The 17,647-nt window shown below is 37.2% G+C and overlaps 1 protein-coding gene across 5 annotated transcripts in view; it reads right to left on the bottom strand.

The window, feature by feature from the left end:
• Positions 1-17,647, bottom strand: part of LOC119795991 (guanine nucleotide exchange factor VAV3) — a 142,087-nt gene that overhangs the window by 63,066 nt on the left and 61,374 nt on the right. For all 5 annotated transcript variants that reach the window (XM_038304272.1, XM_038304273.1, XM_038304274.1 and 2 more), the window contains exons 3-6: positions 3,982-4,040; positions 3,832-3,900; positions 646-754; positions 161-262 (exon numbers count right to left, since the gene is read on the bottom strand). In XM_038304272.1, the coding sequence (XP_038160200.1) occupies positions 161-262; positions 646-754; positions 3,832-3,900; positions 3,982-4,040 (339 nt within the window). The remainder of the gene's footprint in view (positions 1-160; positions 263-645; positions 755-3,831; positions 3,901-3,981; positions 4,041-17,647) is intronic.

Below are 17,647 nucleotides of genomic sequence, written 5' to 3'. Positions count from 1 at the left end.
CTTAACTACACACAAACACTTCAGTGTGCTTCCATGAAACATTATCGGGCAAAATGTTAACATTAACTCTATGGATCTAGAATGTAAAGTATATTACCAGTCTTATGTTACGGCTCCTTCAAAGCAGGGTAATGACCCCCATTTTTCAGTCTGTACGTACCTTGTGTATAGACTCCAAGGTCTCAGTGTATTTCTCCTCTGTCTGCTTGATCTCTGTTAAACAGCAGCTCCTGATGTCGATCTCTGCCTGCCTCTGGAACGTCTATACATACACACATATACACACACGTAGGCCGGTTACCATGTGTCAGTGCTGTGGGCTGACGAACCAGATGTATCCGATACAAGCCTCAGAGCGAGGTCAGGGGTTACACATGCTCTCTAATGTCTGCCAACATGGGAAAACAGTATTTTTTTTCCTTTTTAATAAACAAATACAGGGAAAATATAGCAATCTAACATGAGCATGAAATTATATTTCTTTTGTACTACTTTTAATAACTATATTTTGTTTCATTTGAAGACAGATTAGGCACAAAGTAAAAAGATTTAGCTTTTTTTAGTCTATGAGATTATATTGCTGCTTGAAAAAATAGTTTTTTCAGCATCTGGATCTGTGTTCAAGGTGACGTCTGGAGCACGAACCGGAGCAGGAACAGGTTCTGTCTTCATCAGGTCCTCGTAGATCTCCCCTCCTTCCTCGTCATCGTACACGCAGGCGTACAGATCCTCCTCGTCCTCCACGCCGTTCTCACTGCGGACACACGGGATGGAGCGTGTGAATTGGACCTCGTGACATAACACTGGTGTTTTATCCTCACTTTCTTTTCTTTCTTTTTTTCACAGCAAGCACAGGAAAAGCTCACAAAAAGTTCTGCTTTTACGGTTGCGGCATGGAATAATCCTGTGAGGAGAGGGCCGCTTTAAATCCAGGAGCGTGAAAGTGGTTCAGGAACAACTTACAAAATGCTTAGAAATGTAAGTCAGCAGGAGAGCTGACACTGTGGGATTTGGCATAAAGAAATCATGTTCTTTCTCAATGAATGGAGAACCACTAGTGGGAAGAGGGATCTATTCAGTTAAAATAAGTCAGAAGCTTTCAAATCAATTACTTTCTCATCATAGTAGCATAATTACACAATTTTAAAACCCTTCAAGCCAAACTGGTAGCTTGAGTATATTTTTTTATATAGTTATGAAACAACCCCACTGTTTAATATTAGGTTTTAATAAAATCATAAAAAGTTGAAACTACTTGTACAAATGTTCACAACACTTTTGTTTGACCTTGTTTTGCAGGAAACACATCTCTGCATTCTCGTTCTATAGGATATGTTTTTGGGATAGAGATAAGCATAACAAAAGGTTGTTGTTTTTTTTAGCTGGGGAACTATTTTTTGGTGTTTTTGAAAGATTAGTCTGATAAAATTCTAAATTCCTTTACAGTATATGTTCTATGAGCTTTTTATTAGAAATCGCCAGGTATCTTAAGAAGTTCAAGAAAAAAAAACGAAATACTTAACTCATCATACATATTCATGCATGATGAGTTTAAGATATAAGGATTTCGTGTGGTTTGGCTGCTGTACGTCGATTCTAGCGACTTTGTGACCCCCAAGATGACACTCTATGCAGATGATACAATGATGTACATCTCCTTTTGTACCACCCTGCCAACTGTTTGTGGTTGAAAGATAATCTTAGCCAGTGGTTAAGCAATATGAACCTCAATGTCCCGCTATATAAGACTAAACGTAAAGAAATTCATATCAATTATGAATAAAGGCTTTTTTCCGACAAACCCCCAATTTCCAATGACAAATTCCCCATCCTTCCGCTGACTTAGAAAGCCGTGTTTATCTCTGTCACTGCTACAAGCAGACTACTTCCTATACGATAGGAGCTGCCGGCGCTAAACACAGATCAGATCACTGTCGGGCTTCCCAACATCTTCATTACTGTAGACCTGTCTGCCCCCTCTGGTTTCAATTACATCGGCCTCTGTCTTTACAGTGCAGCAGGATATTCAACTGAAGAGTAATAAAAATATCCATAACCCGCTCTGCTGCGGTTTTACATTTCAATATGTTACAATTTCAAACTTCAGGGTATTATATGAGGAACTAACAGAAAGTAGCTCATGACTGAACTCAAGCTCCTTTTACCATGAAACATACACAAATCACAAATTCAAATTTATTATTTGAACGTTATACAACATTCAAATATAATCAAGCGGTAGATTGAGTCCACCTGCGTATAATGTAAGCTCAGTATGATCGGTTCTGTTAAGGGCTCAGAGGTTCGTTAAACAATGGAGAAAGGTTTATACCAGGAGTGTGTTATAGAACAATATTCCGAATTTTAGACATCTTAAAGATTCGATCCGTCATTTGGAAATTGAAATTGTATGAAAAGACAGCAAAACCACCAAGATATATGCATCAAGATCAGGCGATTGGTGGAAACAAGAGAAGCTGCAAAGATCAACAGCTCAGGTGGGAGAACCTTTTAACGGCAGTGCTATCAGGTCGGCATTTAACAAATCTGTGCTTCATGGAAAACAAATCCATCACTGAAGGTTTTGTTTGGGGATGGAGGAAAATTGGATGTTTTTGTATTTGATCTTTAACCCATAAACCCCACCCCCATCGGGTAGCAGTGGCAGAATCATGCTGTGGGCCTAGTTTTCTCAGCTGGGACGGTCAAGACAGTCAGAGCTCTGGAGATTTTTGGTTAAAAGCAGCAGAAGGTTGACGACTGTGGAGGTATACCCAACTATATAAATATCATCCAGCACTAAATACAACCAGAATTACAATGAGAGTCTATGTAATAGAATGGCTGAATAAAACTCCATTCTCATCCAGTTGAAAATTTGCAATAGAATTTTAAAAAATAGGTTAAATAATGCTCTATATGTCTTTCTTGGACTTACTCGAGGGGGCTTTACACAAATGTGTGCCAGACTTTTTTGGAAAAAACTGACATTTTTAAGCCACTCTGCATTAGTCTACCACAAAAAAATCCCATCAAAATATATTGAAATCTTCAAGATTTAATTGAATAAATGGTAGAAAAGTCGAATCCTTTTTCATGCCACTGTGTTTTAAAACGAGGATGCAGCAGCATTAAAGCTGCAGTTATTATAGGAAACAAAAAAAAAAAGAACATGGATGGCAGTTGGCAGACTGGTTCCAATAATATTCGCAACTACATCAGCAGAGAATCGATATTAAAAGGGCTACTGTGTTATTTCGGTGCACTGTGTTCAGATAAAGGATTTACAGCAGTAGATACGCACCAGCTGACCTATTTGAAGTTATTGCAGATTATGTAATACTATATAACTATATGCTTTGTTTTTAATCCCAAAACATCATAAATCTCACAACATACTTCGATGAAGTCATTGCAAATAAAAAAAATCATGACTTGATAGTTTTTATTCTTTATTCTCTGTGCTACGGGCCAAGAAATTAAATTAATAATATAATTTCTGGCATATCTAAGTATTAGCAGTTATTTTGTTTCAAAATCTGTTATTTAGCAAAGATCGGCTCATAAGTTTGTGCTAATTAGGGCGTGAATAACAAATGATGAAAGCCCAGTCCCACACAACTTGTGGTAAACTGCGAAAAGCTGTGGGGGGGCTGAGCGCACACTGAGAGCAGCGGAGGAGGTGGCTGCCTTCCAGTCAACACCCAGGGAACAAATGCTGCCCTAATCTGCAACGTTTAGTTGGGTTTTCACAGGCAGAAAAAGATTAAACTAAATTGACATAAGTAAGTCTAATAAAAGAGCAGAAGCGGGTAAGTGGAGGAAACCTACTCGATTAGGTCCTCTAGGTGGTTGTAGATGTCCTCATCTTCTTCCTCTCTCTCCTCTGTAGGAAAAGGTCTGTGGAAGGGAAGCAAACAATTTTTATAAAACAATTAATAGTCATGTTTTTGTGTGTCAACTATAATAATTGCAACAGACCTGATTCCAGTTTGTTGTGCGATGCTTGTGTGGGAAAGTTTGGACAGTGTGACCATCACCTGGAAATATAAAGAGACATTTATGATCTATAAAATGCTTCAAAGGGAGGAATAAAAACTTTGTAATACTTCATTTATAAGTATGGACACAAGAGGGCAGCATTTTCAAATACTTCAGGTAAAACTGAGCCCCTATTAATTTATATATTTTTTAAAAAGAACCATATTGTTGCCATCCCTCACCACAGTAAATTTTTTGCACTCAAACTTTTAATAGTAGATGCAGTTAAAGTAAGAATCTTCTGGTTTGATGAGGCTAGGCGAGATTAAAGAACCAATCCTGTCCAGGTTGGAGTCTGCTTCTTTTTAAATCTTGATCCACTTAGCATCCAGTGTATTTATTGAGATTTTATAGGACAAAAAAAAAAAGATTATACAAATCATAGAAGGAACATGATTAATGGCTTTAGCTCCAAACAAATGTCTGAAACTGCATGAAATGCACAGCTTTAAAAACCTCCAAGTCTTTTTTTTGGTATTTCTTAAACATCTAAAGACTGTTACTTCTGTCCAGTCGTGTACAATACAACTGAATTATTTTAAGTTTAAGTATTTCTTCTAGGTTTCTTTTAACAATAACAAATTCATGTCTAACACTTCTCCTGTTAGCAGATTCTCCTACCCGACTGGTCGATCTCTACAGCCCCCACACAATTCCCATAAGGCTCTTGGCTGCTTCTCTAATTAATGCTCTTCATGTCTTGCCTTAGACTGGACTACACTGTTTTTGTTTTTTAATGTTTGTCAGGTAAAGTATATAAAGATATAAACTAAAACAATTTATTAATCAGGTAGGTAGGAGCTGTGGCCTAGTGGTTAGGGCATAGAGCTTGGAATCCTGAGGTTCTGAGTTCGAGCCCCACTCCCACAGACTGCCACTCTGGGTCTCTGTGCAAAGACCCCTAACCCCACACTACTCCCTGCACGTCCCACGATGGCAGCCCTCTGCTCCCAAAGGTAGATTTCTCCAGTGTGAGATCAATAAAATGTTTACAAGAGGGGATCAAAACCAAGCTTTGTTTGAGCTTTATTTGTCAAAAGATAATAAATAAAACAAAGCATCTATTGGACTTCATGAAAAATCAACAATATTTTATGTGCAGATGTTAGAGGCAGAAACAAACTCTGCTTCATACATATAAAAATAAAACATTGCCAAAAGAGTAATTGATCAGGGGTTTGCATGATTACTGCCAGTCTATAATTTCACGCCGCTAGGCTCCTGTCTCTACCCTTCTTTTGACCCTTACTATGCACACGTCGCCGTCAGTTTGACGAATCACCCCTGAACTCTCCTTTTGTAAAAACCTTTGATATCCCTCATTTCTGCTTTGCCACTTCCCCCAGACGACCCTTCCACACCACACATCCAGTCATAGGTCATGGCTGCACACTTTCATTCACACCAAATACATCACAGATGTAACATGGACAAATCTGCCCCGCAGCGAGCTCTGCACGATCAATACTGATCACACAGCTGGCTTTCCCCTCCCTCCCACCTCTGCTCCAGCAAATGGAGTAAACAGTGGTATTCCGAGGATCATGTTGTTCCAGCCAACGTACTCCCAGCTCCAAACCAACACAACTCTGGAAGCTGTTTTTTGAATTAGTATCCAGGTTGAAACTCTTAGTAATGCCTAATAGGTAGACCTATGTGGATCTGTTACACTACATGTGCCACATCCGTCATTTCTGGGGTGGGTGATGAAAGTGACTGACATTTTCATCTTTCATCAATCCATTTAGAATGTTCCCAAACATTCAGTCACTCCCAGCGTGTTTCCAACAGAGTACGGTAAGCGAATAAGAGGGGATTTTGTTAGCTTCAGCTTCTGATCAAAGGGGAATATCAGTAGGAGGGAAAGTGAATGCTGGGAGGACATGGTGTGAATGCGGCTGCATGCAGCTCTGTAAGAGCGAATGACTGAAAATCATCAGAAGATTGATTAACTTGTACACACTGACTTTAAACTCCAACAAAACCAAGCCAAATCCACAGGAAGTAAATGGTGCGTTTTTCTATATCAGGAAAAGTACACATCAACATGTTCTAAATACATTATTTCCAACTCCCACGGCCCGCTCATATATACACGACAGCTTCTAGCCTGAGAGACCAAATCCAGGGTGAAAAAATAACATTTAATGCTTATAATCTTATTGCCTTGGGTGCCAAGGCATACACTGGGCGCACAATTACTAATCACATTTGGTCCTTAGAAGTACCTTATCTGCTGAGAGAGTACAATGCCCACGGTCAGTCCTAATGAAATGTAAGGGAATGGGTTTATTACACCCTGTAGGGAACTTAAAAAGCTGCGGTACATACTGTATTGTGGCAAAAACGAAAAATAAAGAAAAGGAGCTGAAGAAAATTTGGAATTCGTGCAAAAAACTCAGATTAATTGATGAAGTTTGTATAAAGTTTGTATAAAGAACAAAGCACAGACTTCATCTGTAAATATATGCGCATTCGCTTAAGGATTTAGTGTTTTGAAGGAGCATACTGCCAACTAGTGGCATGGCAGGGGAATCACCCACTTTAACTGGTAAACACAGATCATACTTAAAATGTCACAAACGGAAAAATGTCCTAGTTGTCATGTAAACAGAGCTTAAGAAGATGAGTATGAAAGAGTGTATCTGAGCTATCGCTATAGTTATGCTGCTATAGGCTTAGACTTCTGGAGGACATATGGACCCCTTTTTCATCATTCTGCTTCATTCTATCTCTATTCTCCCAATCTGCAGAATCTTTTACTTCAATCTCTAACTTTATGGTCTCTCTGCTTTTTCTCATAGTAGCTTTGCCTCGTCTGTTCCTGTTGCTATGACACCACTCTGGAGAGAAATATCAGCTGTCACCTTTGTTTGAAGATGTTGGAGATAGTCCTGTTTTTCAGCGAAGTTTTTTTTCTCTGACTGTGACTGGCTGGATGTGCTCTCTTCATCTTCTGACAGTGTGTTTACTGGAAGGGGCCGCCTTTTACAGTTGCTTTTTGTATCTCTGCTTCTGTCTTGAACCCCAGTCGACCTCGGCAGATGGCCGTTCACACTGAGCCTGATTCTCCTGGTGGTTTCTTCCTGTTTAAAGGCAGTTTTCCTCTCCACTGTCGCTACAAGCATGCTTAGTGTGAGGGATTGCATTCGAGTCAATGAGTCGATACAATCAACTGGTTTTCCTTAGAAAGAAAATGTTGAATCAATTTGACTGTATGATCTGGTGAATTGTAAAGTGCCTTGAGATTACATGTGTTGTGAATTGGCGCTATATGATTAAACTGAACTACACTGAACTGAAAATATAACAGACTATGACTAAAAATGAATAATTGGCAAAAAAAAGAAGAAAAAAACGAAGAAATCCTCCTTTGAGATCTGAAAATATGGTGCTTTATGGATAACAACCAATCATCAGTCTACAGTTGGATGTTTCTGTGTGAAGAAAGCTCCAAAATAGTTATTTTCATTACCAGTGATGTGTTATAACAAACACTCTGAGAAGCATAATAGATACAAAACTATTTTCTATTATGATTTGGCAGCTGGTTATTCAGACTGCAACAAGCTGAACTTAATTACAGCACAGTTTTATCATTTAAAGCTCTAAACCTCCATCTGACATAGAGCATACAGGATCTAAAAATTCTGAAAACTTTTTTGAAATATAAATTATGTGGTGGGTCAACATTTAATGAAAACTGACATTTGTATTGGTAGGTCAATTATGCAAGACCTGGAGTTTGGAAAAATACAAAAAAAAAAAATTTAAGCAAGCCTTTAAAGTCATGCAAACCATGCAATACTGCATCCCAGGTTTAAAATATTTTTCGTTCAAATGTTATCCAATTTTAGTCCATAATTGTTGGTCTGCAAAATTTTTAATAAATAAAAATGTCAAAAACAGACAATGTAACATCCGGCTTCATCAGTACAAGTTATGGTGGTTGCTGCAATGGAAAAACGACACATCAATGGGTCAGAGGTTCTTCCTTCTACAGAAACTCTTTGATGCACTGTCATGATGAATACTGATCTCTCCACTAATGAAGGAAGTGTATGACATCTGGTTGCCAGTTTGCAGGTACAGCACGTTCAGAGGCTGAGGATGTCTGGAGGATTTCCAGCTGTAGTTTTTAGGGGACTCTTGGGAATAAGCAGTGAGGTGCTACAATTTGTGGCTTCGCTGACTTTATGAGTCACACATTCCCGAAGTCAAATTACCATCTGTGTCAAACTAGAGACTCAGCCTCAGACTCATGAATTAGATTTGTCAAGACTCAGATGTTAGCTAATGATATTAGAGATTATGATTGCAATGAGATATTTGGGAGTTTAGCCTTTATTACATACATCTGATGTGTTCCAACAGTAGTGTTTCTGTTTCTATGGTATTCTTGATCTGCTTCAAGTCTTCAATTAAACCTTTTTCTTACTTGGAAATGTAATGTAGCGTTAGCTGGTGCAAGGTCAATTGTTCGGCTCTCTACCGCTTTAGAAATGCACTCGGTACCCGGCTCAGATCAACAGTTTAATGATCTTGAAGCCTTTGCTGGCTGATTGTTCAGTTGAATATTTGAATAGAAAACTGTGGAGTCAATTCTTTGTAACTGAGAGCAGAGTTTTTCTTACACCACTGGTTGAAGACAGGGTTACAGTAGCTGAGATCCACCATAGAACTCACTGCGTATTGTATGTTATAATAATGTTTGGTGTGCTCATGTTCCATCCATTATTAATATAAAAATGATTCCCTGATAAAAATGCAGTGTGAAGGAAAGTTTTTTTTACAAATGAAGACAGAATATTGACATAACTTTTGTTCCCAGTGACTCCAATAACCTGTTTACTTTTTGACGGTTATTTTTCATAAAAAAGTACAGCAGGCCCACTACATACCTGCTTTAAGCCTGGTTTATGCTTGCACCCTTGCCCTTACCTTGCAAGCAAGATTAGCCTAGAATACGGATATGTTTCGAACCAATGAAATGCAGTGATGTGCATGATGCCAACCAAAAGTAGCAGGCTGAAGCAAAAAAAATGGTAAATGTAGTTATAGCCTGCTACTGTATTCAGTCTATTTCAGCTGGTATAATCTCTATCAGTGTAATTCTCATTATGAGTTCGTCTGAAATCGTTTGAAAAGTTATGCACCGTAATTTCGTACGTTTTGGACATTCTTTTCGTCGTATGCGCATGCGCATCTTACGCACCATTCAAGAACATAGAATTTAAAATACAATTGGCCCTAACCCTAAGATATAAAACAGCAAGCAACATAGTTAGAGACATGAAGAAGTGATTATTGCACTGTTTTTCCCAGTTTTACGTCCGTCCGCGGATCTTCTTTGTTTGTCTGTCTGCCTGCGCATTTATCAGTTAACTCTGCTAGTTGTAAAACAAAAAAGCTGCAGAGGGATCCTATAGCTATAATTGTGTCTGCTTTAGTAGCTCTCATGGATAAACAAGTGGATGAAAATCTGGGCATTAGTGGTGTAAGACTTGGGGACAATGACAGAAATGCAATTGGCTAAAAGATTGACATGATCGGCATGTGCCACTTGCTGTATTCAGTCTATTTCAGCTGGTATAATCTCTATCAGTGTAATTCTCATTATGAGTTCGTCTGAAATCGTTTGAAAAGTTATGCACCGTAATTTCGTACGTTTTGGACGTTCTTCTCGTTGTATGCGCATGCGCATCTTACGCACCATTCAAGAACATAGAATTTAAAATACAATTAATCCTAACCCTGACCCTAACCCTAAGATATAAAACAGCAAACAACGTAGTTAGAGACATGAAGAAGTTATTATTGCACTGTTTTCCCAGTTTTACGTCCGTCCGCGGATCTGCTTTTTTTGTCTGTCTGCCTGCGCATTTATCAGTTACAGTAACTCTGCTAGTTGTAAAACAAAGAAGCTGCAGAGGGATCCTATAGCTATAATTGTGTCTGTTTTAGTAGCTCTCATGGATGAACAAGTGGATGAAAATCTGGGCATTAGTGGTGTAAGACTTGGGGACAATGACAAAAATGCAATTGGCTAAAAGATTGACATGATCGGCAGGTGCCACTTGCTAATTTACACAATCAGCAGCAAAAACTGTACTGAATGTCTGTCTCTTTTGCAAAGACTGGCTGTGAAAATGTTTAAAAGAGCTTTATTTTCTTTTTGGACATCCATGGTGTAAGCTGGTGGTCTGTCATAATTCCCCTGCTACTGTCAACCAGAGAATGAGGTGCAGGGAGAAAAGCTGCATGAATTGTAAAAGTTAAAAATGTTGTGTCTCTCAATCTCAATTCTGCATTGGAAATTACAAAACTAAGCCTTTAATCTATCCATTCCTCTCCTCAGAACATTTGTTGGATCAATGGCTGCTTTTTACAAGCTTCATTTTGTTGAAGGTCTATATATATAAATTAAAAGAGTTTCTACTGTCATCAAATGCTTGCTAAAAATGATGTCAGGCAAAGGCAGCAACTCCCACGTGTAGATTAGATATTAAATCAGCATTAATAGGAGCAGTTTGTTTGTAAAGTGCCTTGTGGTGAGATTTGTGGTGGAACACAAATAACTTTATCTGAATTAAAACCAAATGATGTCGTGTTAAGACTATATTTTTCTGTGTACTTAGTAAATAACAAGAACAAAACCTGACACATACAGTAGAGTCTATTTTAAGGCGTTCAGTCATTCGTTTTACATGCAGCTTTGGTCATTCAGCTTCCAGCCAAATGAGACTTATGTTTGTATTGGTGTTGCACGTTTTTACAATCACACGGGAAAATATTTTGGCGCCGTGTTCTTGCTGTGTTATCAGGTTTAAATTTCAAGCAATCCATAATAAAACTAGGTTGTTTTGTTTTGTTTTTTTCGAAACAGAGGAGCCACTAAGTGCGCTGAGGGTTTTCTTGTTGCAGCTTTCAGGAGGGACAAGCAGTGAAGCGAATGCTTTTTTGCTTCACCGACTTTATTAGTCATGCATTTACAAACCCAAATTAGGACAACTTAAATTAAATTGCAAAAGTATTCATTTTTCATTCATCTTCTATACAATTTGCCCTGTTAGAGCCAAACAAATAAAAATATTTATTGGACTTTTCTGTAATAGATTGACACAAAGTAACATATAAATCTGAATTGGGTGGAAATTATACAAGATTTTTAATGGCTACTTAAAGTCTCAAAGGGATATGTGAATTTTGATTAACCCCTTTTAATTTGACTCCCTTAAAAAAGCCTCAGAACAAGAGCCTTCAGAAGGCCCCTAATTAGTAATAGCATCCACCTTAATGTATTTCATCTCTGTTGTTTAGTGAAGGCATAGAAGATGCATCATTATTATAAATCAGCATCCTCTGGACTTTTAAGGATGAGTAGGAATAATAAATCAACTATTGGAAAAAGCCTGTTTATACTTTTACAAAAGCAATGTGCGTGACAATTTCAAAAACCTTATGGAAGAAGGTTTTCAGGTCCTCAAGATACAAAATAAAGAAAGGAGACACTATATGTCATCCTGACAACAATCCCTAAGTAGGAATATGGTGGTGGCAGCATCATTCTGGGGGATACTTTTGTACAGAAAACACAGTAGAGCTAGTCAAATTTGGCCTAACCTCAACACACAGCAAAAATATTCAATTCAGAGGTTTAGATTATAGCGTATCCATGTGCTATAATGGTCCAGTCAAAGTTCAGAGTATCTAATATATCTAAATATAGAATTAATATCTTATATAGAATTATGATTGTTAAAGAAACCCTTTAAAACCATATCTACTTTTTCTCCCAATTCACAGTTGTGTGTCAGTTTGTTTTTTTGTCATATATCTTCTAATCCCCCAAAATACAGTGAGGTTTGTAACAATAATTGGACAGAATATTACATTTTAAAGATAGGCTAAAACTTTGGCATCGATCCACCGTACCAGCAGTGCGCTCCTTATTCTGACAAGAACATCCCAGTTATACCCATCATTTGTTAAAAAAAGCAAAAACAGAGCACAACCATTGAAAAGGGCAGTATGCATAAAGAAATATGGCTCATAGAGGCACGGGCGGTTCTACACAGGGGCCAACGGGGGCCAGTGCCCTTGTAGATCATGTCTTGGCCCCTATTATGGCCCCTGTACTGAAGACATAATACTCATAATATATGCACTGGAACAGACAGGGTTACTGATAGGTCCATTGGCTTTATTTCATTTTTTTTTCTTTACAAATTCTGTTTTACTATTTAAATACAATAAGGTGATAGCTTCAGTGGTGTTGAGATAGGATCTCAGTTTTCATCTGTAAAATGTTTTTTTTGAACAAAAAAAAATGTAAAAAAAATGCTCTAATTTTTACAGCTGAATTTTTCAGTTTTTCTCGAGTTCTAATTCAGATTTTATTTCAAAAAATGGTAATTTTGACTTACATTAAGTCAAAAATATGTAAAATTACTAAATTATAAATGTATATTAACCTAATAAGAAATAGGATCTTAATTAAACCTATTTGAATATCAATTTCACTTAATGCAGCTCTCTTCATATATTTGAATCCCTTGCCCCTTTTTTTTTTTTATTTCATGCTTTTCTGTGCACCCATGAAAACAGGCTGGCCCCCTCCTGGCCCCCTAGTATATTTGATCTAGAACCGCCACTGCATATAGGTAAATGAAAAGGCCTAAAATAAATAACTATCTTATGTGAGGTTGCAGTACCCACAGTGTGCTCACAGACTAGAGGTGAAACACTCAGCAGGAGCCATGTAGAGCCATGTAACCTCAGATGATCAAGGCTGACAGAGCCCCTTTGATGGAGGCTAATAAACCTGCCCTGGCTGGGCATGGCTGCTCCTCTGGATCAACTGAGTCACTACAGTCCAATTAAAGCAGGATGAGGGATGTGTCTGCCCAGCAGAAACTGAGAGACAACACAACATGTGGATGTGTGTGCGCGCCTGTTTGAAGCTGCACAGCTGCCCAACATCACACTGTAATTACGTGATAGAACTGAAAGGTAACACTAAAGATCATGTACGTACCGTGTGCAGCGTCCATGTTCATTTTAAGCTACTGGCTGCTGATCGAAACTAATCGGTATCAGCCCCTTAATCTGTTGATCACACTGCAAATATTTAAATCTTTCTTAAGTGCAGTTTTTCTTGAATATAAAGGTAATTAAGGAATTTTGCCGATAAAATGAGACAATTTACATTTAATTAAATATATATTTATAAGAAAAAAACAGCTGCAGTCTCTTTATTTCAAGTGTATAATATCAAATGATCTTACTTTATGGCTACACATACTTATTCCATTGACAGATCATCTTATTTACCAACTCAAATTAAGGGTAAATACACTTATATTAAGATTTTTTTTTACTCATTTTAAGATCGTTTTGCAGTGCACTGATTAAATCTGAGAAATTTTTGACTCTTAGAATTATGGGGGGGGGGCGCCTCTAGAAAAAAGAGCGATGCATTTGGTTTTACAAAGAGTCTTATTGGTTTCAGATACAATCCATCTGGTCGTCCTAGTTTACTGTGCTCTGCTTTTATGCCTCCATTCTATGGTTCCTCTTTTCTTTTCCTTTTTTCTCATTTAAATTAGTAATTATGTGCTATAAATAGTCAAATTAGGTACTCTACTAGAATCAAACAACTGATTCTACAGCGTTTCACATTAAGGCTGTCAAGTGGAGCAAGATTAGTTTTTATCTATTTAGAGGATCCCTACATATTTTTATTTTTCAGATTTAACCAACATCTAATTTTTACAGTCCATAAAGTTTTTATTTATTTAAAATAAAAAGCCTGGATGGATGGATGGAAAGAAGGTTCTAACTTACAATTTCAGCTTCAAAATAATAATAAAAAAGACTCATTCTCCTTATGTATGTGTGAACATGAAATAAATCATCTTTCATTAACATTTAACCTGTTTAAAATGGTTGTTTAGTTTCCAACAGAATGCTTGTCGACATGCTAACATTTTTAGTCAATTCATATAAAGACTAATAATATTTACAATATTCTCAGAGTTGTTGTTTTAAAAAGGCAAATCCGTAGTGACTTATAAATGTCACGAAAACCTACTCAATATAATTTTTCTTTTAACCTACCCAGCAGGATGTCAGTCGTTTGACCGATATTATCTTTTTGTTAGGAAAAATTAACATTCATGAATTTATTTTTAAAACGATGATCAACAAAGGGGATTTTAACACTGATAGAATAATGTCTGATGTAATTAATCTAATTTGAATTTCTCATACAGAGTTTTCACTGAGGGGGGCACGATCACAGCATAGGTTTGTAAGTGTTGATCTCATGACATTTCTTAGACTGTCTAAATAACTAGAGATCACATCATAAGTTATTTCTGACTCTACGTCGTTCCTCTCTGTACAATTTTACAGTTTTTTTTTTTTGACTTTAGAAACTCAGAAGCTGATCAAATATCGGGTTAAATATCGGTGGGGTGGCCGATGTCAGTTTTAAGGCCGATACAGGCCGATACCGATAGGGGGCCGATTATATCGTGCATCCCTAGTGTAAAGTGATTTATTAGGCTGTCAAAAACAAATGTGGTGCCTGATATGGTGATCAAATCGTGTCTGCGAAAAGTGTTAAACGCATTGTTTGAAGGAGATTTTTTTTTACAGCAGATGTTCCTACACCACCGACATAAAAAGCTCTCTTGCAATGGTTTGTTGCATTTGGTAAAACAACTGAACATGTGTAGATCTTTTTTTTCTAAACTTTACTTTTATGGTTTTGTCACCTCAACACATGTACAAAACAATTGAAGACTCACCATGAATGCACCAAACACTTCAACATCACAATCATGAATCTCTTCAAGCAGGACTTAAAAGAAACACCAACTTTTCATTACATTTCCCTAAGCTTCACTTAGTGGTGTAAACTCCAACCACTGAGAAAACATTTCCCCATTGCTCTGTCCTTTTTCTTTTTTTTTGCATACATGCATTTTAAACCGCCACTGGTGCTTAAAGCAACACGCTGTTTCTTTGTATATGGCTACAGAGGATCAACAGCACTGCTGGGTTTTTTTGGAAAAAGAACAGCTCCCTCTATACATATTAAATGATCCTCCAGGTTCCACTTGAGTTTCTTTGTTCCCCCGAAACCCTTCACTGGAAAAAATTGACATTAAAATAAGTCTTTTTTTTCTTAAAATAGGTGCATCTGTTCTTGAATTGAGGAGTTAAGGGAATAAATTTACATTTAGAATAACAAAACACAATTGTATTGTCTTATTTCAAGTGCATATTACCTAATTATCTTATTTTAAGAGTGAAAACACTCATTCCATTGGCAAACAATTTAATTTACCTACTCAGATTAAGAGTAAATACATTTAATTTAAGAAATTTTTAGTAATTTCTACATAATTTTTCCGGTGTTCACACTGAATATCGGTGGCGTTGCTTGATAAAACATTCATGAAAAGCCATAAGCTTCCGGTCAGTCACTACAACCCTTTTTCTGTTGTCAGGAAGTTAACCACAGGAGGTTATAGTGGAGCTTTCCGAAATGTTTTCCATGTTCTGCATGTCAACATTGATTATTTGTACTTGTCTGTAAATGGATGAGTGCGTTTGGTTGATAGTGCTGCAGCACAGATTTCTAAAACAAGCAGCCGATGTATTAAATTCAACTCACATAGAGCCAATGAGAAGTTGAGTGGCTCAGAGGGAGATGAGTTAATGTCTGACAATCAGCGCCATCCCTCATTAAGGTCCATAATACATAATTAGTGTGTTTAGATACACTGATACAGCTGATTAGGCTTCTGTCCAACTATTGCCATTCGTCCTTCAATGTGTGCATCATTTTGTTCGCCACTCTTCTGATCAAACATTTCTTTGCATACTCTTCAATGATGTCATCATGCTTTTTGTTTTGTTTTTATTCATATATACATTAGGGTGTCTGTCATGTGAATGAACTAGAACAGGAGCAACCATGGGATTGCATCAATCTGAACTACAAAAAAATATAGAATTCATAAACAAATGAATTTTTACTACAACAAAGAAATGTATTATATGTTGCACCTGCCTTCCTTTACCTTTACATAGCCATTATATGAAGCAAAAACATTAAGCAAGTGTTGGTTCGTATTTTTCTCGGTGTCTGTGAAAAATAGACAGATGAGAGTTTATCTGTAGCAATGCGCTGTATCTGTATTTAGCGTCCCCCATCAGTAGCATGTGAGGCATCAGCTTTCAGTGACCTTTGGCACATTCATAATGTCAAGAAGAAACTCATTTTTGAAAAGTTTTATGTTATCGACTTTGTAATAATTCCTCATACCAAGCATGTGTGTAGCGACAGTGGGGAGAAAAAATCCTTTAACTAAAAAAAAAAATAAAAAATAAAAAATAAACTCCAACAGAACAATGCTCAGTGTGAATGACCTGCTGCCAGGATTGAACTGAGGTTTGAGAAGACAGGCTAAACACAAAAGTAAACGTGAATGGAAGTAGTAACATTTTTGTGAAAAAGATACACAGATAAGTTCTGAGCAATTTTTTTTGGAGTCCTAAAGGAAAGGCAGCAGAGTTAAAAGCAGTAAAAGCTCAGTGAATAGCCATGAGAGAAACAGGCAGTGCCAAGCTAATGTAGAAAACCTCTAATCCACACAAAGCGAAAAGAAAATAAATTGTAGAGGATAACAACATTTTACGTTTTATGAGTATTTCAACAATTTTGGAAATGTTGGTTCAATTTATTTTCCCCAAGGTTCAGTTAGAAAATTGATAAATTATGAGATTAAGCTTGATTTGCACCAGTACTATCAATAATTCATTGCAGTTTACAAGAATCTTTGGTTAAGAATCAGTTAAAATTTGCAAAAGGCCTATGTGAACCAGTTATAATGACATTGGAACATATTTCTATTCATGAACATTCAGTGAATTTTTCACCCCAACATAATAAAAGGTCCCTGACCCCTGCTAGGGCGTCAGCTCGAAAATGGATGCTCAACATAAAGCAGCTGGAGGGTCATCACCTGTCAGCAGAAAACATCAATGCTTCAAAGAAGAAGAAAGTCTTGATGGCAGGTTCAACAATGGCTGACACCGGCAAGAAGATCGGGTAGATGATGTAAATGCCTTTGCAAATTTGTGAAAATGTCATTTTATGTTTTATAAGCCACTCGTTTTGATTAGCCAAGTTAACCATGCAAAGATAACATCATGACCAGACAAAAAAACTGGTTCATGAATCCCTGATTGAGTTAAGAATGCATAGGAGAAGAGATCTTTGAATGAACGGCAAGTTTGTTAAGAATAAACGCATGCTATGAATGTTGGCGTACCATAAAGAATAAATTATGATTCGTTTTGTTATGCCTTCAACTCGTTGCCCATAGGAAGATGTTACTCGGATTAAAAAACCGAATATCTTCAGAACAGCTCCAAATGACACAAAACTAATATGGGCGAGTAGAACATGATGTAATAACGTAAAATCAAGGGGCCAATGTAAAAAAAAACGGTGTTCCCGTTTAGCAATCTCAATAAGAATCCCAAAATTTTGCAGTTCTCTGTAAATTTGTAGAAATTAATCATCTTA

The sequence above is a fragment of the Cyprinodon tularosa genome, unplaced genomic scaffold (assembly GCF_016077235.1).
Source record: "Cyprinodon tularosa strain WSP-4 unplaced genomic scaffold, ASM1607723v1 ctg53, whole genome shotgun sequence".
Taxonomy (NCBI): Eukaryota; Metazoa; Chordata; class Actinopteri; order Cyprinodontiformes; family Cyprinodontidae; genus Cyprinodon; species Cyprinodon tularosa.
This window is presented reverse-complemented; position numbering and strand designations above follow the sequence as displayed.